At 36.0% G+C, this 25,640-nt stretch overlaps 1 protein-coding gene across 1 annotated transcript in view; it reads left to right on the forward strand.

The window, feature by feature from the left end:
* The window catches only part of MALRD1 (MAM and LDL receptor class A domain containing 1), a 778,752-nt gene that overhangs the window by 640,511 nt on the left and 112,601 nt on the right, over nucleotides 1–25,640 (forward strand). Inside the window, exon 40 of the mRNA XM_042993660.1 lies at nucleotides 3,517–3,583. Within this exon, the coding sequence (XP_042849594.1) occupies nucleotides 3,517–3,583 (67 nt within the window). The remainder of the gene's footprint in view (nucleotides 1–3,516; nucleotides 3,584–25,640) is intronic.

A 25,640-nucleotide genomic window follows, 5' to 3' on the forward strand; every position in this document is an offset into this window, starting at 1 on the left:
CCTTTCCATCTTGTGGACAAAGAACCTGGGTTTAAGCAGAAACTGGAAAGAACTTCTTGTAGAGGTAATCTACAAATTGTCTGACCTCCAAAACACCAAGCATTATTCCTTGTTCTGGCCAACGCATGTGTTTTTTCCACTGTGTTCTATTATCTGGTGTAAGAGGTTATATATGTAAATTTCCACAGAATTATTTTGATGTAAAGCAAGCCTCTGTTTTACTCTCAGCAGTCAAAGTAAATATTAATGACCCCAGGAAAAAAAATGTGCAGCTGTGTGTATTTTGATGTTCTGCAGTTTTAGACACTCTACTGGTTTTTCTTCAAAAAAAGCAAAGCCCTTATGTGAGGAAGACTAAAATTGTACTTAAGACCAAACATGAGCATAAAATGGTTTATCTAAAAGGTTTGTAGATATTTATGCTTTATCATCCTAGTGGGCTATTTTTAGTCAAACCAGCTAATTTCTTGTTTATGAAGGAAATTTCACATCTGTTCTGTTCAGTAGAGCATGCCCCGGAAGCCTGAGGGATGTAGCTGTATTCCCATATTTAATACCACACTCTCCTGTTGTAATTAGTTAAATAGGGAAGAGTAAGGGAAGGCAAGATGAGATACACAGTTGACTCTTGAGCAACACAGGGTTGAACTGTGTAGGTCTACTTATGCGTAGATTTTTTACAGTCCTGTAAATGTAATTTCTCTTCCTTATGGTTTTCCTGATAACATTTTATCTAGCTTACTTTATTGCAGTAATGCAGTATATGATACATTTAACATACTAAATATGTGTTCCCTACCTATCTGTTAAGGCTTCCAGTTCACAGTGGGCTATTAGTAGTTAAGTTTGGGGGGAATCAGTAGTTATATATGGATTTTAAAATTTTTTAATGGTTATTTATTTTTGAGAGAGAGAAAGGGAGAGAGACAGAGTGAGAGCAGGGGAGAGGCAGAGAGAGAAAGACAGAGCAACTGAAGCAGGCTACAGGCCCTGGGCTGTCATCACCGAGCCTGACACGGGGCTATAACTCATGAACCGCGAGATCATGACCTGAGCAGAAGTCGGACGCTTAACTGACTGAGCCACCCAGGAGCCCCAGTTATATGTAGATTTTTAACTGTGTGAGGGCCAATGCTCCAAACCCCCTCATTGTTCAGGGGCCAACTGTGTACCCCTGGAAAAGCAAATCACTGCAAACTTTTAAAAACAAAAAGGACACCAGACATATGGCATATTGTGAGTCTGTTCCCACACTGCAACCTCTCTGCTTCCTGATTTTTCCTCTTTCCTCCTGCCGCATCCATCCCCTTCTAATGTTCAATGACTGGCTCCACAATCTGATTCTCTATAGTTGACCTTCAGAGTTTTCCTCCACTGGATTATTTTCCTGTATAAAATTTCTGTTTCTTCTTATTACTTTTCTACTACTGTTCATAATCATCAGCCTTTCTCTGCCCAAGTAAATGGTTTCTCTCTCTGCTAAGGTTTGTATGCTCCTGTAAAGACAAACACTGTATCTTTGTAACGCCATGACACCTAAAAACATGATACCAAGTGATTTGGGGAGAGGAGGGGGCAAGCCTGAAAGGCAGAGGAAGAAATCCGAGGCCTCAAATCCATGCCCTAGGCTGTTTTACCTGGAATTCATACCTGTAAATCGTATTGTCCAAGGAATACTTCTACTTTGATGTCCCCTTAGGCACTTCAAACACAAGTGTCTTTCCCTTTAAATTCTCCATTCCCCTAAAAAAAACATTTCTCCATTCCCCACAAATCCCCCAATTCTGTGGCCCAGCCAGAAACTTGAACATCATTCTTGACTCCTCCAAATGATCACCAGGATGTTTCGATCTCAGCATTTCAATATCTCACAAATCCCCACAATTCTCAACTCCCTACCCCACCCCTTTCATTCAGGCAGCTATAATTTTTTATAGGACTATTACAAAAACTCTTAACTGGGCTCCCAAATTTTAGTTTTAGCCCTTCTGTTAACTGTATATACTGGATCCAGAATTGTCTTTTTAAAGCGTGAAACATCCACTTCCTGTCTTAAAATTATGGCCTCCTAGGTTAAAGTTTAAACTCCTCACTGAGCCTATATGATCTGGCCCCTGTGTGTCTGTGACCTTCTCTCATACTTGCTTCACATTATCAGTCCAATCAGGCTGAACTTCCTTCAGTTCCTCAAACACACAACACTCTCTTCTTGGGCCTCTGAGTCTTTATGCTTATCTTTACACGCACGCACACACACACACACACACCACCTACCTTCCCCAGATGAATGCCTGATTCTCTTCTGGAAAGATTTTCTTTATTCCCCAAATTTGATTTAGGTGCTCTCCTTGGTATTTTCGTAAACCTTATTATATCCATCCCAAATTATATTACCTTTACTACTGTATTTTAATGCCCTAGTCACTTTTTTGCATTTTCCATGAAGCTGGAAGGCCAATGAGAACAAAGACCACACTTGTATCTTTTTTTAGGTCGACATTTCCTAAAAACTATGAGCTGGCTGTTTCCAAACATTCTCAACAAGTCTCTGAGATGGGTACTCTTTTTAACCCTGTTTGACAGAGAGGAACCAGAGGCATAGAGAAATTAACAATCTTAGCTGATATTACACAGCAAGTGAATTGAGTCGAGATTCTTACTCAGACAGTCTGTCTCTGGTGCCTGCAGCTTTAGCAACTATCTAAACTTCCTAGATTATTTAATGGTACATATCCAGTGCCTAGCCTAGTACCAGACATTAATAGGTGTTCAGAATCGGTGTGTTGGCTTACAAATTAAAGGAAGTGGAGGCTTCCATCGAGTATTAGAGTTAGGATAGCCCAGCTAGGGAAACATGGTGTCCTGCAAGAGAGAAGGTGTCAAAAAAGCCAAGGAGAGCGATCTGGGGGGTAAGTGAGTAGAGAAAGTGATAGGTCTTTGTGGATCAGAATGGTTTGTTACAAAGAGACTGTAAAGAACCCTGAAGACCTGAAGGCACTAACCACTTCCAGGGTCATGACTATGGGACAATATCTACCTTCTTTTTAGTCTATAAGCAAACTACCTTTGAAAATAAATGTTCATGCTAACCTGGAAGTAGGGAATGATACAAGCAGCAAAGAGCAGGGCCGGGGCAGTGTCCGCCATGATGGTGGCTACTGTGTGGAACGGAAGACAATCAATGTTCCACTAAAGAACAAATTTCAGTACAATTAAAGTATGTCATGCAGACGTGTTCTAAATAAGTAGATTTTCCTTAATCCAGGGGAGAAGAAAAAAGTCTTCTCTTGTGGTCACTCAGGCATGTGAAGAGAATGAACACATCAAGGGCAGCAAGGGCCACTGAACAAATTTGTGGGGTACAGGGAAGTAGTCTGGGAGAATTCTTGTGCTTGTGGCAAATGGGAAGAAATACTCTCAATGACTAGATTTAATGCAATAATTAACAGTAATGTGTCCTCCTCCTTCCTAATAATATTTATAATTAACTGTTGTTTTTATGACGCTTCCTTTTAGAATGTCCATTGGGTTACTGCAGAAATGGTGGGACTTGTGTGGTGGAGAAGAATGGCCCTATGTGTCGGTAAGGAACATCATCTACTTTTTCTGCTACCAGTTATTGCCATTGGCTTACTTATTTTTTCTTGAAGCTGATACAGTACATCATAATGAACATGAAGTTATTAAGGTAAACGTAGTGGATAATGGCATTTTATGCATTTGTCTGTCTGAACAAGAGAAGGGGAGATATGAGTATATTTTAGAAAAAAAATTCAATTACTTAACATGATTTTATATCTTAACATTTTGTATAGGGCATAGTTTTAATAGTAGCCATTATTTCTTGTTTTTAATATTTATACGAGGCTATAAAAAGATTTTTTATATGGGTGTCATCCTATTTCAGATGAACTTAGTGTGTGTGTTTCCTGACTCCCCTTTTATTTTACATTTCATATTTCTCTTTTCTAACAACAAAGGATAAAATTAATTCATAAATAAGATCTTTTTCTAGTTTATGCAATGGATGTTTTTGAGCAGCTAAAGTTAAGGTACAGATAAGGAATATATTTGCATACTTAAGGCAAACATAAACAAAAACAGTCCTTGTGATTTCTTTGGGGAATTATTTATATTGCATATCAAAGATTGCTTGATTTTTCCCTCACCCTTTAGGGAATTGTGCAAAACAGTTTCATAAATTCCAAAGGAAATGATGCATAGTCCATTATATTTGTGTTTATGACTTTTTAATCTAGCAGACCAATGGATATATTGCTCTGCTTATTAGACAACTGATTGTAGGTTGATACTCAAGTCATAACAAAACACATTGCAGTATCTGGAAAAGACTGATTAATAGTTGTTTAAATACTTACATCCGTCTGAGTCAACACTCATATTTTAGGAAAAGTTGTTTATCCCTTAAAAAAGCAAAAATCTCTACCAATTAAAACAACAAAAATTTTTTATGAGGAGGTAAGTTCAGACACTGCCTTAACATTGTTGACACTGAATTATTAGTGGGTTTCTGCAAGTGTTTTGTCTATTTCATTATGTAATTTGTTTTACATCTCCACAAGATTATACTTTCTCCTGTATCAGTTTCCATGGAAATTAACTTGTCACAAGCTGCATGTTGATGGAAGGACAGGATACATAGTACTAATTTCTAAATGTCTTCTGAAAGAAAGTGCGAATGATGCCATAAGTAATGTTTATTGAATGTCAGCTGAGTGGATAATGTTATTTAGTGTCAACTGTTTACAGTAAGGAGGTTTGCATTTTGGTCTCCTCTAGCCCAGATAGACAATAAAGTTCTCGACTGTAGCTAGTCTCAGCTGAGCAAGCAGAGTTTTGCATTCTTGGCAACATCCTCTTGTACTTAAATAAACTTTAAAACTTGAAATCCAGATGGTGACATCTGAAATGTGTTTCTCTCACATGAGAAAACTCTAACGTGGGGGAGAAGATTCAATGGGAGGATTAAGAGGCAAAGGGACTAGAGGCAGGAAATCGCTGCAGCAAAATGTAGAAAGAAATCCACCAATCACATATTTTAAAATCGTATTTTTGATAGTAAATAATGCTTTTCAAATCGTGAAATAACTAATGACCATCACACGAACAAATGTGTGGAATTAGTGTTCTTTACAACATAGGTGTGAAAAATGACTTAAGGGTTTTTTTCATATTATATATAATATGGTAATTTCTCCATCCAAACTCTAATAACATTAAAATTGTGAACTGCAAAAGTAACTATGTGTATATTATAATAAATTTTGGAAGATGTTCAGTAGTGTATCAGGCAAAAGGCAGAATCCCCGATGTTTAAATCCTACTCATTAGTATTATGGTTTATATCCACTTGAATATGGTTTTCCTTTCAGAAACACATGTGCACGCATAAGCATGCATTTGTTTCTTGCAGAAATGTGAATTATACTTTACACATTCACTTTGCACCTTGTGTATGGGTTTTTCTTTTCTCTTCATAAAATATTTTGCTGTTGTTGCACGTGGGTACATATGGCTCTAGATCTCTCACTTCCTGGCTGTGTAGTATTGGGCAAGTTTCTTAATCTGTGTTTCAGCTTCTTCTTTGGCAAGTTGGAGAAAATAATAGCACCTGCCTCCTGGAGTAGTTGTGAAATTTAAAGGGGTTAAAATGTGTAAGATGCTCTGTGCCATGCCTGACATACAAAAGATACTACAGGAATACTAGCCATCAGAACTATTATATAATTTTAAAAATTCTGTGTAGTATACAATGTGTAATATATAGGGTGTGTCATCATTTAAAAACCTCATGAATCCTATTAATGCTTGTTTAGTTCCAATATTAAGTATTTGCTTTCACAGATAACATCCATCCTTTGACTAATCCTTGCACAATTCTTTAAGTGTAACATATCTTACTGAAATGCAAAATAACAATGTAAATTATTTCTAATTGCATTTAGTATCAAATTCATTTCCAATTAAATGTCATATCCACGTCATTTGTCACACACAGGTGTTCTTTTTTGGATTTAAGGTTAAATGAGGATGGCTTTGGAATACAAAGTTTTAGAGTGAATATAGGGCATCATGGAAAGACGATGGCTTTATGTCAAACCCCTATCATTCCCAAATGTGGGAATTCTAGATCTTTGTCACCCAGAGACGTAAGGCCAGAAAACTCAAGCCCACCTCTCATCTGGGATATTGTGAATATAAGAACGTCATGGTCACAAAGAGGGGGCCTATCACCAAAGCCTCTGGATTTTCTCTTTGGATCTTGGGTGCCTTGAGAAAGACCTTCAGTTTTTACCTATGATCCTGGAGAAGAGACTTTTAAAAATACCATTTGGGATGCTAGAAGTTTATAATTATCCACAAGAGTAGAAACTACTAGATGAATCATGGTTTTCCATTTCTTGAGGAACACCAATAATGCGGCATGTTTGAGGGCTGAAGAAGCAAACCATGAACCAAAAGAGGGAAATTATCCCTCACCTAAGGAGGCTTGATTATTACATTTTTTTGACATATCGATATGTTTGGAAAATAAACTGAGCTACGTAATATAAATTCTAAAGGATTAGAAAGATGTTACAAGGAAAGAAAAACAAAGAAAAAAAAGTAAGGTAGTTAGTGAAGGTAGGAAGAAAAATATTAAAGCTTGGGTTAATTTATAGACTTTGAAGACAACTTGTCTGCAGCCACCCTATCCCACTAGACTCTTTGCCCCTCCCTACTTGCATGCATGCTGTCTCTCTCTCTCGCTCAAAATAAATGCATAAACTTTAAAAAAAAAAGAAAAGGAAAGCAATGGAGTAACTCTCCTCTTGTTAAAGCAGTATGGTACAGGCACTTGAAAGCATTTAGAGGAGCGGAGTAGAAAATCTAGAAATATATTCAAGTGCGTATGAAAAGCTAATAAATAATAACAGTGGCATCTCAAATCATTGGACAGGATGGACTTTTTTGCAAGAAATGTTAGGGCAACAAGTTAGCTATTTAGAAAAGGTAAAATTAGTACCATACGTCACATCATACACACACACACAAATAATCTTCAGGTGGAGCAGAATGCAGGCTGAAACCACATATATACTAGAGAAATACATGGTTAAATTCTCTATATTCTGAATGTAAGAAAATGATTTTTTTCAATGACTCAAGCCTAAATGCAATCAAAGGTAATATTGATACATTTGACTACATAAAAAATTTGACTAAAAAGAATTTTTTGCATTGTAAAAAATACCATAAGCAATATCAAAAGGCAAATGGCAATCTGAAAGAAAATACTTATGTCAGATATCTCAGGAAAAGGACAAATATCCCTAATATTTAAAGAACTATTTTAAGACATGGGAAAAGACCAACCTTCATATTAAAAATTTGACAATTATTTTTGAAATACATAAAATGATGATCAAACATTTGAAAAAAATTCAACTCATATCAGCGAGGCACATTTAAATGGTACTAACACGCTTTTTTCTCACCTCTCTGACGAGTAACATATTCTGTGGGTAAGGATGTGAAAAAACAAGCATTTTGCCAGGAGAAGTGTAAATTGGTATAATTTCTATGGAGATGATTTTGGCAATATCTAAAAAAACTACATATCCATATACTTTTTGACTTAGCAATATCATTTCTAGAATTTATATTACTGGTACAGCTCCAACACTACAAGAATGTATGTCCACAGAATTACTCACTGTAGCATTTTTATAATTTCAAAATATTGGAAACAACCTAAATGCCCACGTATAGCAGAGTAAACCACATGATGGAGTCTAACTGGAATATGGGTGGTTAAGGAGTGCTCTGTAAGCCAGCTGAAGAAAGGTATTGCCTGGGGCAGCATAAAGGAAAATGAAGAAATGTAGAATTGTTCCTGGAACTCTGCTGTAGTTCTTTCATTTGACTTAAATGTTAAAAATCTGGAGGGGATGTTATTGTTGACAATAATATGTCAGAACCTCTTAAGCGTTTGTCATGCCTTTGGCCTTCACATAAACCTACAAGGTACATGACCGTGTACTAAGTGAGCAGTAAAGGAAATGAGACTTGGAAATATCTAACAAAACTATAATCTTTGGAAAAAATATTTAAAAAGTGAAATTAAGTAATTTTCTCAGATACAAAAAGCAAGAAAATGATGGAGTTCAGATTCAAACCTAAGTCTTTTGCCAAAGTCTATACTCCTAGGTTATCACCCCCTGTGACATGTTTCCTCTTTGGAGATTTGATGTGATGGCTCCTGATTCTATGATTGCAAGATTCTATGAGTAGAGATATGAATCAAATGCTTAAAGAAAATCTAGGGGTGCCTGGGTGGCTCAGTCAGTTAAACGTCCAACTTCAGCTCAGGTCATGATCTCACAGTTTGTGAGTTTGAGTCCTGCGTCAGGCTGTGTGCTGATAGCTCAGAGCCTGGAGCCTGCTTCAGATTCTGTCCCTCTCTCTCTGTCCCTCCCCCACTCACTCATGCGCTCGCTCGTGCTCTCTCTCTCTCTCTCTCTCTCTCTGTCTCAAATATAAAATAAAACATTAAAAAAATTTTAAAAATCTAGAACTAAGCTTTATTTGTACTTGGCCGTTTGCTGCTTTTTAATACACCGTGCACTTTTATTCCTCTGCATGTTCATATTGTTCCTTTTTGCCCATTTTACACTTTCCCACCTGGACTACCTGAAAAAATTCCAGATTCATCTATCATGTCCAAACCTCCTTTCTAGAACTTTCCCTGAGCCCACATGCTTATGACTCATATCCTGTATGCCATGTAGAGATATGAATCTAAAAACATATGTACCTGAGTTTAGGTATGAATTCCATCCACCATTTACTAATGCCATGAATTTGAATAAATTACTTAACCTTTTTCTATGGAGAAAAAGGAAAATGACTATATACTAAGGAAATAACGTTCTCTGCCACAATGGAGCTATAAATTGAAAAGGGCTTCTATATTGCTGAAATGTACAATTTGTAATTGTTTTATTTACTTAAGAATATTTTTAAAATGTATCTAAGTGGGAAGCATTAGTAATCTTTTTGCTAATTTCTTATTTAACATCATCAAAATCATCTCCATAGCAACCAACAGTAGTTCTTTACGAGGTCAAAAACAGAACAAGCCATAAACATTTAAGATCATGGCCTCTGTTGTTATTTTTTCACACACAGTACCCAAGTGCTAAGGACTAACAAATATTCATAGTAAACTTGAATGTTTTGGAAATGAAAATCATTGCAAAATTTAAAAAGTCTGTTTAAAGAGGAGGACATTTAGCTGTCTTTTGTGCAATAAGCTTGAGAGGCCATGAGAGTGTATGTTTTTCAAATCCAACACACGGAAGAAACAATTTCATGGTTAAATATAAATTACCAAAATTGTCCCAAGAAGAGGCGATGTTAAAATTGAGTAGATTGAGTGACATAGTAGAAATTTTAAAAGTCAAAAGTGTAGTCCCTCTCTTCCAAAAAATTTAAATGTGTATATCTATTTAAAAAACTCAAAGCATTTCTCTTAAAGCCAGGAGTAAGAACAAGAACAGTCTGCTAGCACTGGGATTCTTCTATTTGCTTAAGAGGTTTTAGCCAAAAGAGCAAGCGCAAAGAAATAAGAGTTAAACGTATTGAAAAAGAAGCAACACAAATACTGTTGCATATTCTCACAGCCTAGGAGATTCAAGTAGATTAACCGTAATACTTTTAGAATGATATATTAAAAAAAAGGTTCAGAAAGATAGATGGATATATGAAAAGTATGCAAGACTAGGTAAATTTCCTTTTTACCAGTAGGGATGATGATTGAATAAGATAATTGGAAAAGAACTCAATTCTGAAATAGCAGCAATTATTATAATATATACAGGCCTACACTGAACAGTAGATGTTGAAGACCTACATAAAGAAAAGAGAAAAGCTCAGATGAAGGATGTCCAAAGACCTGATTCCATAGATAGGAAAAAGATATGGGTGAATTTACTTTCTAGAATTAGCAATATTCAGTAGTGTACAAATGACAACCAAAGAACATTCTCAGGGTTTTAGGTTTTTGCTTGTTTTTCAAATAGACCAGTGGATGTTAATGTTCGCCTGAAAACACAAATATAATATTTAAAGACAAAATTAAGAATTGGTATTTATTGTACGTGATAATTAAAGTTTGCTATAAAGTCATGGGTAATATATGTTGAGGAGCCAGGACACAAAGACAAAGAGGATATTGCAACAGAATAAAGCTTCTGCAAATAGATTAATGTAGCTATGTGACATTAGGATAAAATAGGTAGCATTTCAGGTAGATGAGAATGGGTGGGTTGGACTAATAATAATTCATATTAGGACGACTGGTTAGCCATTTATTTAAAATAGAAATTATTATTGATATTTCACGTGAGGAATTAATCCCAGACTTAATAAAGGGATGAACAGGGAAAAAACTATAAAAATTTTTAGAGAAAATACAGAATAAAGGACTCTGTTTAAATCCTGAAGTATGGAAGTCATTTTTAAGTTTACTAGCAGTCATAAAGGAAAAGATGAAGAGATTTGAAAATTTGACCACATGGATAATTCTTAAGCAGAATGAAAACTGCAGTAGGGTGAAAGATCATAAATTTTATTAAGAACACAATAACAGGCCACAAAAATATATATAAAGTATATACTATAGATAGGGATTCATTATTGTATTAATTATTTACTTATATGTAAAGTGTTCCCTCAAAACAATAAAAATTAGGTAATAGCTGGGCAAAGGTTATTCACAGAAGAAGGAATATAAATGGTCAATACATACCTGAAAAAAATTCAACCCTCATTAATAGGTAAGTACAAGGTAACCCTTGAAAATCCTAGTTTTACCTAAAGTGGCAAAAAAAAATAAGTTTAATAATATCCACTATTTATGAGAGTGTAGAAGCCCTGGCACTTTTATACATAGATTATGTGAATATAATCTGTATATTTAGGAAGCTAAATATACAACATTTAGGTAAAGAAATTTTTAGGAAAGACAAATGGAAATACCCATTCAAGATTTTAATATTCACAGCGTTTAACTCAGCAACCTCCATCCTAGGAATCTAGCCTGCCGACATACTTACACGAAATATGTACCTAAATGTGTTGAAATTGGTATTTTATGGTAGTGTTTTGAAACAAACTTTAGTGTTCAAAATAGTGTAACGGGATATGATAGAACCATTTTTTTTAAATGGAAAATAAAAATCCTGACATAGAAAAGTATCTACATTGTTAGGTGAAAAATGCAAATTCCAAAATAATATGCACTTTAAAATTCTATGGGGGAAGAAGATGAGTAAATGTGAGTGTAGAAAATGAAAAAAAAACGAGTCTAGCAGTGCGCACATCAAAGTATTAACAGTTGTAAGTGACCTCTCCAGAAGGAGATTAGCTTTGGGAGAGAGAGCAATTTCATATTTTAGCTTCTCCATTTTTATTTTAACCAATACTCCTTCTGTAACTTAGAAATGCAGTTTTTTAAAAAGGCCTTAAAAACAGTTACAGTATTAAAAAAATAATAACATCGCTTACAGTAAAAGGCAGAGCCAACTGGCTGCTTTTCACAGTGTCTCCAAGATAAATGGGCCTGTCCCTTGGTTTTTTTCCCCTGTTGTCAGAAAGTATTACACACTTTCTGCCTCGTGCAGAGCCAAACAAGCCAGACAGACTAGGAATGTGATTGAAGATGAAGCAAATAACCCCTCTCACCAAGGCTCCCTCCCTGTCTCACTCCCGACGCTGGATCCTTCTCTCGTCACATATGCCAAAAGAGTCATGAAAATGAAAAGCACAGTAATACCTAATTTTCCCTCACTGCCCCTTTCCCAGAAAGAAAGCATTGTGACGTGTTTGTACACTTGAATTGTTTTTGGATTTTTCATGCCAGGCATACGTTTTCACAGCTGAAAACTGCATTGCTTTGACAATCTGATGTAAGTGCCTCTTGAATGACCTGTTGACTCATCCAGGGAGGGCATTCTGCAAGGACGGACATGGCCCAGATTTCGTTTACTGGTCATTGGTGACAAGGGATTTGTGATCCAGATATTTTCCAAAGTCTCTGGTATGACCTGACTGTTAAGTAGATATTTCTTTCCTCCTGGAAGAAAAGTGGTGGGTTATTTCTGGGGCAGTATCTAATGCCAAAGGACTTGCTTTAAAAGAGAGAACAAGAGATAGCTGTCTATATTATAAGGAGCAGGAACTTGAAAAACCGCCCCTAAAATAGCTGTATAGGAAAATGGTTCCTCTTCATCCACACAGTTTTCATTTGATCAGTTTTCCTAGCATGTGCACGACCATATTTTCATGGGATAGTTGATTGGAAATGGCATCTTTTCTTTCTTTGCTGTGCATGCTGTGTATGTGTGCTCTTGAATGGGAGAGTAAAGCACAGCCCAGTGGAGGTGCTCAGAGACCCGAGCCTGGAAGAATGCTGAGAAAAAGTCATTCCTCAGAACGGATTTCACAATTTCCCAAACCAGGCTCCCTAGTGGCACGGGAACTGCGGGCCATCCAGCTCTGCCCTGATCCTACATAGCTTTTCTTCCTGCTCAGCCAGCATGAGTTTAACTATGTCAGAGTAGAATCTTTTGTGCTGTTGCTAGGTGGCTGATCTCTGCCTTACAGAAGCAAAATCTAGCAAATGAGGTAGAACTTTTTGAACCTATCCCTCTTACTAGTGAAATGTTGACAGATCTAAGTAGTTCAATGCATTTTAATTTTGAAACCCCCGTGGGACTTTTCTTACCCTCTGAAAGCCCTAGTTTATGTTTGCCATTGCCTTAATCTGCTGTTCATCTATACCTCTGAGATGTAGGGCATCTCTTTGTTTTCTTCATAGACTTAGTTTATTTTCCTTTTTTTCATGAGGAGGAAGAAGGAGGTAATGGAAACTGTTTATGTCTTCAAGTTTAAGATTAAATTATGACTATTCATGATCAGTGGCTAGATTTTATATGATCTATCCATCTATAGGTCCATATTATCCTTCTGTTTACTATGTACTGAAAAATAAAGAATTTTGAGAGACACATATACAAAAATCGGAAAATTTAACACACGATATAGAAAAATAATTGTCTAGAGATTACAGTGGTAGTGTTGATAGAACTTGTACTTGCCTTTTCATTCTCTATGTGTAGAGGCAATAACTGAACACACAAATGCATTGTAGCAAATGCCACAAGAGCAGCAAAAAACAAAAAGACAAAACGAGAGAACACGCATTTTGGTATTGAACAAAGAGAAATGCATACCTTTTGAATTTACGGCTCCAGGATCCAGAATAAAACACATAAGATCACTTCACAGCCAATCTTTTCATTTTAGGGTTCCCACCATCTAACAATGCTGAGAACTAAAAGGGCATGCTTGCTGCACATATACATGGAGAATTCTAATTTTGGAATAAATATCTTCTAATAATTGCATTTTTCATTTTGTAGATAAAAAATAAAAAGCACCATTTTCTTGTTAGAGTGTCGGACTGAGAATGCGTTTAGTTTGAAAACAGATTTCAATATGGGAAATAAGGCTTTACATATATTATTCTTTTCCACTCTGTAGGAATTAAAAGCGATATTATAAGAATTTTCTCTGTAACAAGGTAAATTATAATGCATTATGTTTTCCTGTTATGCATTTTATGATGCTGAGGGAATACAAGCTATATACATAAAAAGGTGTACGTTGATAAACAGTGTATGTTATATTATTTTTAGAATATATTGCTTACCAGGATAGATCACCCTAGTGAACACATATGTATTCATATTGACAAGTATTTTGCCAAGTTCCTTTGTTTTTTTTAATGGTAAAACATCACAATATATAAATCTTAGTCATTGAAAACCAGTTTATGAAATACTGTGTGGTGCAAGGAAAGGAAGAATAGGCTTGGAATTACAAGTTCTGCCTTGACTACACTTAATACTTACATAGCAGTGTCAGTCAGGAACCCACCAGAAAAGATAATTCATCCCAGATGGCTAACATAACAAAACTTTGAAGAATACTTACTTTAATGAAGGTACAGGCAAGATTGAAGTAATGACAAGGGATGTTGGGACTCCAAGAGACTGGCAGCAGTAGAAAGCCAAAATTGGAGGGCCAAGGGGTAGATCATGGATAACCAGTTCCCAGTGAGAGCTGGAACTGTGTGTGGGGGAGGAGGGGGGTGTGGGTGTCTGTGCGGGTGGTGGGGGCAGTGCCGAAGGAGGAAGGGTAGTTGGGGAAGATGCTGCACTGCCCTGGCAGAGAAGCTGAAGGAAACAGACAAAACGTACTCAAATTTTCTCTCGTTCTACCATCCAGACTCCAGTTTCTGTCCTCCATTGGCTAAACCCAAAAGAAAGGCAACAAGGAAACAGAGATAAGGATGCACCCTGAGCAATTTTCTCCCAGGCCACAGATTAAAGCATAGAAAGGTGTCTGAGGCAGCAGACGGACCTTGGCAATTCTCTGAACCTCTCTGTATGTGTATCAGTTAGAAAGCCCATTCAGCTTCTAGTAAAAGATACCTGGCTATAGTGAAATTAAAACCTAAGGAAAATTATTTTTCTTATAAAAATTCTAGAGATAAATGATTACTGGCATCATTTCACCTATTCAAGGATGCCAAAAGCAAATCTGTGATTCTCTTGACCTTGCAGCCTAGGCCTGGTACTCTATCACAACCCCTTCCTAGACAACTCAAAAAAAAAAAAAAAAAAAAAAAAAAAAAAAAAAAGAAAAGAAAAGAAAAGAAAAACAGCAGAAAGGAAAAAGGAGCTTAACCAGAATCTCACATGACAATTTCCACATATATCTCATTTTCCTAAGAAATGTACTGTGACAGATTTTTCAGTGGAAGTTTGGATTAAGAGGTAAAGATCAGTAAGAATATCAAATTATAAGAGGCTGATTTTTGGACACCTTGTGCAACACTGAGGTTATTAAAAATGTTTAGAGAGGACTTTTGAGGGAGTTGATTTATGAAGCTTTCTTGGCCATACTGAGTCCCACCCTATTCCTCAAGGAAAAGCACAGTGAGATTGGCTTCAAAGAGACCTCTCAGAGAGCACTGATATAGTTCCCTTAGTCATAAGAGTCATGGGACTAGTGTTTGTCATACACACGAGGTACCTAGAGGTACTTGGTGGTGGCTATTGCCTTATAATGGCAGGCAGTGAAACAGTAGCCGGGGCATTGGAAAACAACTGTATGCCTTCCCTAGAAGTAGGTCAAAAGTACACAAATCCTGGAGACAGAATTCTACTCAGTAATGTTACTCTGACACACAAAACAAAACAAGACAAAACAAAACAAAACAAAACAAAGCAAAACATGTTTCCCCAGAGTGTTTTTGCCAGAAGATGAGGGAACCTGAAAGTAAAGGGACAAAATAGCTTTCTGAAAAATCCACAGATTCTTTAAAAGCTTGGTAGGCCCAGAGAACTGGAAGCACAGCCCAAGGAAGGATGCTTTTTATCTGCTTCCCAGACTCCAGTGCCAGATGAACCAAAGTAGTTGAGGGAGAAGGAAAATGCCAACTCAACCTGCTCCCAAATTTTGGCAACCCTCCAGCCTCCTGGCTGGCTCCTGCTAGGAGAATGGAAGAAATACAACTTTAAGTTTAGGGTTTTGATTATTACAGAAAATTGAGCATTTAAATTGCCAACATGATGATTTTATCACTTAAAGTGACCATCACATTACTAATTTACCTAAACTGAGCAGGAGAGTCGTGAGGTCTATTAGTATTTTGATGTATATGTAGATTTGAAGACTATGGAAGACAAAATGGGTTTTATTTTTACTATACTCCAAAATCCATGCTTATTTAAGATACAGGTTTAATAATTTTTCAGCTAGGAGTTTTTCAGGGTTCTTCTGGTGAGGAAGAAGGAGAAAATGGATATGGCTAGGTAGCAAGAAGTCTCTGAAATAGAACTCATCTACAAATGGAGCAGGATGAACTAGACAGGGGACCTCAAATATGACTACACAGCTATAAAAAAAATGATGAAATAAAAAAGTAAACTATAAAAATTTACCAAGAGCAGTTTGATTCCAGAGACCTGATTGGACAATGGACAATAACCTAAGAAAGGTAACCTAAAACAACTCCATGGCAAGAATCATGAGAGAAAACTCCAATGCGAGATGAGCCCCCAAAGTGAAGCTGAAAGGCAGTAAGAAAATCTAATGATAGAATAGACAGTAAGCAAAATCAAATACTGGGAAATATACTCCTGGTAAAATAAAAAGAAAAATACAATTTAAAATATGTTTAAAATAGATATGTTAAAGGTTCTCAAAAATCTAAAGAAAGGAATACAATCCATAAAATGCAAAATAAGTTTTTTAAGTAATTAGGCATCTATGATTTTTTAAAAATTGGACTAAAAAGTAGTCATGGAAATTAAAAATAAAATCTAATTCTAAGTTGAACACAGTTAAAGGGAGAATTTATAATTGTAAGGTATTTTAAAACAATTACTCAGAATATAACACAGAAAGACAAAAAGTAAACATATGAAATAATTGTTAAAATATATAAAGAAATATAAAGGACAGATTAATGAACTTTAGTAATGCCACTATAATATCTTAAAACATAGAAAATAGAATATTAGAAAAGCAATATTGAAAGAATAAAGTAGCTAGGAATATTTCTGATTTAATAAAGTCATGAATTCAAATTTAGCACATAAAATGCTACACACACATGCGCATGCAAAACAAAGCGAAAAACTAAAATCCACACCTTAATGTGGCATGAAAAAGTTGTAGGATATCATGAGAAAGGGAATATTTGAAAAGTATTCAGAAGAAAATCTACATAGTACTGATGAAGTTTTAGCAAGTAAACTGATCGTGGAATTCTCTCAGGAATATAGACATCAGATGATAACAGAGCACGCTAAGGGAACATAATTGTCAAACTAGAATTTTACACCTGAGTAAATTGAGATAAAAAACACTCTCCATCATAAAGAGATTAGGAATATTCACTACACATAGACTTTCCAATAAAAGAAATAATTCCTCGAGCATCTGGGTGGCTCAGCTGGTTTGAGCAACTGACTCTTGATTTTGGCTCAGGTCATGATCCCAGGGTAGTGGAATTGAGCCCTGCGTCGGGCTCTGTGCTGAGTGTGGAACCTGCTTGGGATTCTCTCTCTTGCTCCCTGTACCCCTTTCCCCAACTCACACACTCTCTCTCTAAAATAAATAAAGTGGAAAAATTATTTTGTAAAAAATAAATAATTCCTTGGGAAATACTTAAGCAAAATGAAATGTTTAGCCCAAAGTGAAAGTGAGGATGCACAAAACAGTGATGATTAAAGAAACAGGTAAAGTCTTCTATATACTTATTAACTATTAACTCTAAAAATAATAACCCATTTTTAAAATTTGTTTTAAACAGGCAGAACTAAAATCTAGAAAGGAATAGCATGAAAAAGAGGAGTTGAGTTCAGAGTGTAGTTACATGTGCTGCAATTCCTTTTTCCTTTCAGAAGATAGACATTCCAAAATTAGAATCTGAGAGATATTATATTTACATAACATTTATAAACATATTATAAATACATTTTTCATTTTTATTGCAGTAAAATATGTATAACATTAAATGTACGTTTTACAATTTGTAAGTGTAGAGTTAGGGACTATTAAGTATATTCACACTGTTGTGCAACCATCACCACCATTCATTTCCAGAACCCTTTTTATTTTGTAATACTGAAATTCCCACTCATTAAAAAATAACTCCCCACCCTACTGCCAGCCTTTGGCAACCACCTTCTACCTCGCCTCCTATAAATGTGACTACTCGAAGCACTTTATGTAAATGGAATCATATAGTATTTGTACTTCTGTGGTTGTCTTAGTTCACTAAGTATAATGCCTCAAGGTCCATCCTTGTCATTGCATGCATCCAAATTCCCTTCCTCTTTAAGGCTAAATAATATTCTCATACACCTACCACGATTTCATTTATCCAATCCTCCATCAGTGGGCACTGCTGGTGCTTACACCTTTTGGTAATATTGCCATGAACGTGGGTGTAAAATATCTTTTCAAGTCCCTGGTTTCAAATGTATGAATATATTTTAAACCTTAAAGATTACCACCAAAGAATAAAAATAAAACGTATAATTTCCAATATTAGCAGAAGAAAAGGAAAGGAAGAAAATAGCCTACCGGCCAGAGAAACCATGAGAAGAGAAAAAAAAGAAACATAAAAAAATATTAAACAGGGGTGCCTGGGTGGCTTAGTCTGTTAAGCGTCCGACTCTTGATCTCACCATTGGTGAGTTCGAGCCCCGCATCCGGCTCTGTGCTGACTGGGCAGAGCCTACTTGGGATTCTCTCTCCTTCTCTCTCTGCCCCTCCCCTGTTCACATTCTCTTTGTCAAAGTAAGTAAATAAACTTTAAAATATTTAAAAAATACTAAATAGGAAGCACAAAATAATATAATAGAAATATTAAAATATCAGTAATTACAATACATTTAAATAGGTAAAAAGTAGCTATCTAATGGTACCAATTATATTATTGCTTTAAAAATAATCAGTTATCTGCTGCTTAAAGAGATCCATACAGACAGATTGAAGAGAAATTGGTTGGAAAACATATCCAAGAACAAAATAATAAAAATAATGCTGCTATAGCAGTAGACAAAGTAAAAATGAGGCAAAAATTAATTTAAGATAGGAACAAAAAGGCTAGGAAAACTATAACAGGAATAAAAGTGGATAAAAGAACAATTCCTCATGAACTTAAACACACATGACAACACAACATCAAAATGTATATATTAAAAATTGATCAAAAGGAAAATTTATTTCCCTGATTGAAAAAAAGAATATAAGTACAGATAGAGTAGATATTTTTCAAAGTATGAGATTACTATATTACTTTGCTAATCATTTTTAAATATAAAATTGGGAATTATCTGGAAAAAAATTAAAAAATGACATGAAGAAATAAAAATAATCACCTTTAGATAAACTGATAAACAGTGTCCCAATCAATTGGCCATTGAAACCAGACACATTTTTCTTATGTCTTTTAATGTGAAAGATGGCACCAATAATAGACACATGGATCAATAGAACAGAATGGAAGACCTAGAAATGAACCCACAACTATATGGTAATTAAATCTTTGACAAAGGAAGAAAGATTATCCAATGACAAAAGATAGTCTCTTTAACAAATGGTGTTGGGAAAACTGGACAGCAACATGCAAGAGAATGAAACTGAGCCACTTTCTTCACCATACACAAAAATAAAATCAAAATGGATTAAAGACCTAAATGTGAGACGTGAAACCATAAAAATCCTAGAAGAGAACATAGGCAGCAATGTCTGACATCAGCAATAGCAACATTTTTCTAGATATGCCTCCTCAGGCAAGGGAAACAAAATCAAAATAAACTGCTGGAACTATATTAAAATAGAAGTCTTCTGCAGGGCAAAGGGAATAATCAAGAAAACTAAAAGACAATCTACTGAATTGACAAAGATATTTGCAAATGACATATTTGATAAGGCATTAGTATCCAAAATATATAGAGAACTTATAAAACTCAACAAAGAATGAATAATCCAATTTAAAAATGGGCAGAAGACATGAATAGAAATTTTTTCCAAAAAGGACATACACATGGTCAACAGATACATGAAAAGATGTTCAGCATCACTGATTATCGGGGAAATAGAAATGAAAACTACAATAAGATATCCTCTCACGTCTGTCAAAATGGCTGAATTCAAAATATAAGAAACAACAGGTATTGGCAAGGATGTAGAGAAAGGGGAAGCATCCTGCCCTGTTGGTGGGGATGCAAACTTGTGTAGCCACTGTAGAAAACAGTATGGAGGATCCTCAAAGAGTGAAAAATAGAACTACCCTACGATCTAGCAATTGCACTACTAGGTATTTACCCCAAGAATACAAAAATACCAATTAAAAGGGATACACACACACCCTGATATTTATAGCAGCATTATCTACAATAGCCTAATTATGTAAACAGCCCAAGTGCCCGTTAACTGATGAATGGATAAAGAAGATGTGGCATGGAATATTTAACACAATGGAATATTACTCAGCCATAAAAAAGCGAAATCTTGCCAATTACCGCAACACAGATGGAGCTCGAGAGGATTATGCTAAGCAAAGTAAGTCAATCAGAAGAATACAAATACCATATGATTTCACTCATGTAATTTAAGAAACATAACAAATGAGAAAAGGGAAAAAAAAGAGAGAAACAGAAAGGAAAACCAGGAAACAGACTTTTTTAAGGGTGTCATTATCTATAAGGTTGCAATAGTTTATTGTGCTGCTTTTTTTCTTTCTTTTTAATGTTTCAAGTTTTTATTTAAATTCTAGTTACCAGGGGCTCCTGGGTGGCTCAGTCGGTTAAGCGTCCGACTTCAGCTCAGGTCACGATCTCGCGGTCCGTGAGTTCGAGCCCCGCGTCAGGCTCTGGGCTGATGGCTCAGAGCCTGGAGCCTGCTTCTGATTCTGTGTCTCCCTCTCTCTCTGCCCCTGCCCCGTTCATGCTCTGTCTCTCTCTGTCTCAAAAATAAATAAAACGTTACAAAAAAATTTAAAAAAAAATTCTAGTTACTCAACTTATAGTGTAATATTGGTTTCAGGAGTAAAATTCATCACTTACATGTAACACTCAGGGCCCATCATTTAAGTACACTCCTTAATCCCCATCATTCATTTAGCCCATCGCCCCATTCACTTCCCTTCTAGCAACCTTCAGTTTGTTCTCTATAGTTAAGAGTCTGTTTCTTCTAGACAGCAGCATGCAGAAGAAAGAAACAGATTCTTAATGTAGAGAAGAAAATGATGGTTACCAGAGGGGAGGTGGGTGGGGGTTATGGATGAAAAGAGGTGATTGGGATTAAGGAGCGCACTTGTACTTATTGTGATAAGCACTGGGCATTGTATGGAAGTGTTAAACCACTATTTTGTACACTTGAAAGTAATATTACACTGTATGTTAACTGGAATTTAAACGAAAACTTAAAAGAGAAAAAAGAAGTGTTAAGGGAGACTCTGTACGTAGAAAAGAAAGAAGCATAAGAATAAGAAAACTAGCAAGCACAAAAGCCAAAAAAAATACATCTGTAAAAATTAGTAAAGCAAAGGACATAATTAAAGGATATAAAATATTTAAAAAAGGGAAACTGAAGAAAATATATATGTTAACTTCATAAACAGTTACAAAGCAAACTCCCATATCTGGTGATTTTTAAAATGAATTTTACTAAATCTTCATGGAACAATAATCCCTATTTTATACCAATTGTTTCAGAAATGTAAAAGGGAGAGTGAAAAACCATCCTACTCATTTTATGAGACAGGATAATGTTGATACAAACAGTGGATAAGGATAGAGCAAAGAAATTATAGACCAATTTGACTTCTAGACACAAGAGCAAAAATCCAAAATGAAATATTTGCAAGCAATTTATCAATTGTTACCAAAGTAATTAGTCATAGAGAGGTTCAGGAGCTTGCCACCATGCTAGTGAGTGACAAGACTAGATACTGGGCCTACCTGGGTCCAGAATCAGAGTCAAAGGGGAGTCATTGATGGTTTATTACCACATTAGCCATATCGTCAAAATTCTATTTTAGGAAGGTCAATGTCCCATTCCCTTCACAGAAATAGCAAATGAATCCACGGATATACCAGCCATATGATGTGATAAGCACCTGGCGTTAAGTCCTAATACTGGTATGCCTGGATAGATGCAATCTCCAAAACAAGTTTAAGATCACTTTCATAGAGAGGAACCACATAGTGCTACAAAGACAGTAGCACATGACAGGTCAAAGAATTCAGGAGAGAAGGCAAAAGTGTTAGTCCAGCAGCATTTAGACAAGGCAGTGAACAAGGCCATGTGCCTTCTTTTTTCCTTCTTGGTTTCTCTCCACGGATTATGAAAACATGTCAAATGTGTTAAAGGCACAAGATAAACAGAGTGGAGACGAAAGTGGAGAGAATGTTTAGAGAGATTGAAATTAATCATAAAACTTAACAGGCACACCGCTAGTCTAAAAGTAAAGTGATACCGTGGTAAAAGAGTAGCAGAAGATTAATTTTGGAAAAGACATGTTAGAACTTAATAATTAATTGAATATGAAGTGAGGGATGATGAAGAAGGAACGTTCAAATGTTATCCTAAACCCTTTCTAATAACTTGGAAAATGGTGGCACTGAAGCCGGAACTTGAATGTCTGGAAGAAGAGTTGTTTTTAAGAGAAGAGACCTACTATTCTATTAAACTATCCAGGAAGTAGATTTCCAGCTACTTCAGGAATGTGAACCAAGCAATCCTTCACCAGAGCTAGGGTTTGTTTGCAATTATTATGGCATATTTTTTTTTTTAGCCTTTGCTCTTAGATTCCAGTGAGGTCACCTCCCACAAAAGATTGTCTGTGGAAGCTGAGTGTTTGGCAAGACTCCTTGTGAAGGAAGCCCAGACTCAAACCATGAGAAACATGTCAGCAAACAGTTCAACTTCCTTTTTGTCATGTGGGTGACCAGAGTAATGGGAAGGTTGGTTGTCTGTTGTTGTTGTTGTTGTTTTAATAGAAGCCTCATGAAAACTAAATTCCTAATTTGCTTTATCTGAGGGAAAGAAAGAAAGAAAGAAAGAAAGAAAGAAAGAAAGAAAGAAAGAAAGAAAGAAAGAAAGAAGAAAGAAAGAAATAGCTCAGAGCTTCAAAGGTATACAACTAACAGAAAGTAAGTTAGGAAATAGAAGTAAGGAATGGCCCAGCAGTTCAAATACAGAGACAGATAATAGTGTCAAAAACATGTAACGTTTTTCTCCTCATTAAAAAAAAAAAAAAAGAAACTGTATAGCAAAGAAAAAAAAATTAGTCTTAAGACTGCTTTTATTTCAGAAAAAGCATCCATTATATCACCAGATAGGGTTCAATTATATATAGATGGATGAAACTTACATGTTTATTTTTCTGTAGAACCGTGGCATGGTATAGTCATCTTTAAATGGTCTTGATTAGGAAAATGGCTGAAATGAAATAGTTCAACGGACACATCTCTTAGTCAAAGAGATGACTTGTGGAAGCCATCCACAAGAATCCTTTGAAATAACTCTCTGCCCACCACACATGGAGGCTCCCATACCCTTTTGAAGCAACTTTCCCCTAGCTCATACTATACATTTTGGGAAATACACAATCAACAATCAATAACAGAAATAAAATAACACTTCAAAATCAGAGTTTGGCCTTCCACAATATTCCTGAAGGAGCCACTGATATCTCAGTGTTCCATTCCTTTAGTGCACAGAAATCAGCATGCATTTCTAGTCTTTTAGCATAAAATCAGGGTGAGAAATGCCTTACGAATTATTTTATTGGCAGAGGGATTTAAATAAGAGAGTATGAATGTATGACAATTGAACATTAATATTTTCTCCTATCATATTTGCAATGTACATGTCTCTGGCCAGAAGCTAACCACTGTATTACTTTCAGAACACAGATACTTTAAATAGTTTCAACTCAACAGGGCAAGTTGTAGTTTGAGTCACCATTAATTAAACCTTAGAGTTGCTACTGCCTTAAAAAGTCAGTGTGTGGTTTTGTATCAATATATCAGAAAATATGGGGTTTTTTTTGGGGGGGGGTAGTGGCAGTAGTGGTGATAGAGTGTATTTCTACAGCAAAGCTGCACAAATTAAATTGAAATTAGCTCAGGTCACTTCCCTTGCCCTCAATGCAGTAACTCCCCATTGAATATGATGCCCACCAGAGGGTACTGCTTGTCTTCTCAGCTGTTACTTCTGACGTCTAAGATTGTAGTAACCAAGGGTGTCTCCAATCCTGAAAAAGGAGAAGGAGAAGAAAAAAAAGCTTAGTTTTTTTTTTAATAATTAAATGTCTATGAAGTCTTCAAAAAAAATTGAAACCGAATATCCAACATTTTATTAATATTCCTTGCCACCCTAAACATATCTGTATCACATTCTTTTGTGGGGTTTCATAGCACTGGACTATTTTGGAAAATGTGGTATCCAACAGCATCTAATTCTAATTCATATCTCTCTGGGTCACTGTTACTCTGTGGTTAAAAAGTTCCTTTCATTTCATTTCTTGCACTTTTCTCATTTCTACCTTTCCCCTCTCTACACAATCTAGAAATAACCACATTCATGTTATTACACAACAAAAGAGCTGCGATGTGCAAATTATAGAATAATTTTTTGTTTTTCAAATAAAAACAAAAAAGACTAATAAGGAACTTGTGACAATAATGGAGTTTTGTTTAAAAATCATGGTGCTAAGAAGCATAAAATAACCTAGGAATAAATCTAACCAAAGATGTAAAAGATCTGTATGCTGAAAACTATAGAAAGCTTATGCAGGTAATTGAAGAAGATATAAAGAAATGGAAAGACATTCCCTGCTCATGGATTGGAAGAATAAATATTGTCAAAATGTCAATACTACCCAAAGCTATCTACACATTCAATGCAATCCCAATCAAAATTGCACCAGCATTCTTCTCGAAACTAGAACAAGCAATCCTAAAATTCATATGGAACCACAAAAGGCCCCGAATAGCCAAAGTAATTTTGAAGAAGAAGACCAAAGCAGGAGGCATCACAATCCCAGACTTTAGCCTCTACTACAAAGCTGTCATCATCAAGACAGCATGGTATTGGCATAAAAACAGACACATAGACCAATGGAATAGAATAGAAACCCCAGAACTAGACCCACAAACGTATGGCCAACTCATCTTTGACAAAGCAGGAAAGAACATCCAATGGAAAAAAGACAGTCTCTTTAACAAATGGTGCTGGGAGAACTGGACAGCAACATGCAGAAGGTTGAAACTAGACCACTCTCTCACACCATTCACAAAAATAAACTCAAAATGGATAAAGGACCTGAATGTGAGACAGGAAACCATCAAAACCTTAGAGGAGAAAGCAGGAAAAGACCTCTCTGACCTCAGCCGTAGCAATCTCTTACTCGGCACATCCCCAAAGGCAAGGGAATTAAAAGCAAAAGTGAATTACTGGGACCTTATGAAGATAAAAAGCTTCTGCACAGCAAAGGAAACAACCAACAAAACTAAAAGGCAACCAACGGAATGGGAAAAGATATTTGCAAATGACACATCGGACAAAGGGCTAGTATCCAAAATCTATAAAGAGCTGATCAAACTCCACACCCGAAAAACAAATAACCCAGTGAAGAAATGGGCAGAAAACATGAATAGACACTTCTCTAAAGAAGACATCCGGATGGCCAACAGGCACATGAAAAGATGTTCAACGTCGCTCCTTATCAGGGAAATACAAATCAAAACCACACTCAGATACCACCTCACGCCAGTCAGAGTGGCCAAAATGAAGAAATCAGGAGACTATAGATGCTGGAGAGGATGTGGAGAAACAGGAACCCTCTTGCACTGTTGGTGGGAATGCAAATTGGTGCAGCCACTCTGGAAAACAGTGTGGAGGTTCCTCAGAAAATTAAAAATAGACCTACCCTATGACCCAGCAATAGCACTGCTAGGAATTTATCCAAGGGATACAGG

The sequence above is a fragment of the Panthera tigris genome, chromosome B4, assembly GCF_018350195.1.
Source record: "Panthera tigris isolate Pti1 chromosome B4, P.tigris_Pti1_mat1.1, whole genome shotgun sequence".
Lineage (NCBI taxonomy): Eukaryota > Metazoa > Chordata > Mammalia > Carnivora > Felidae > Panthera > Panthera tigris.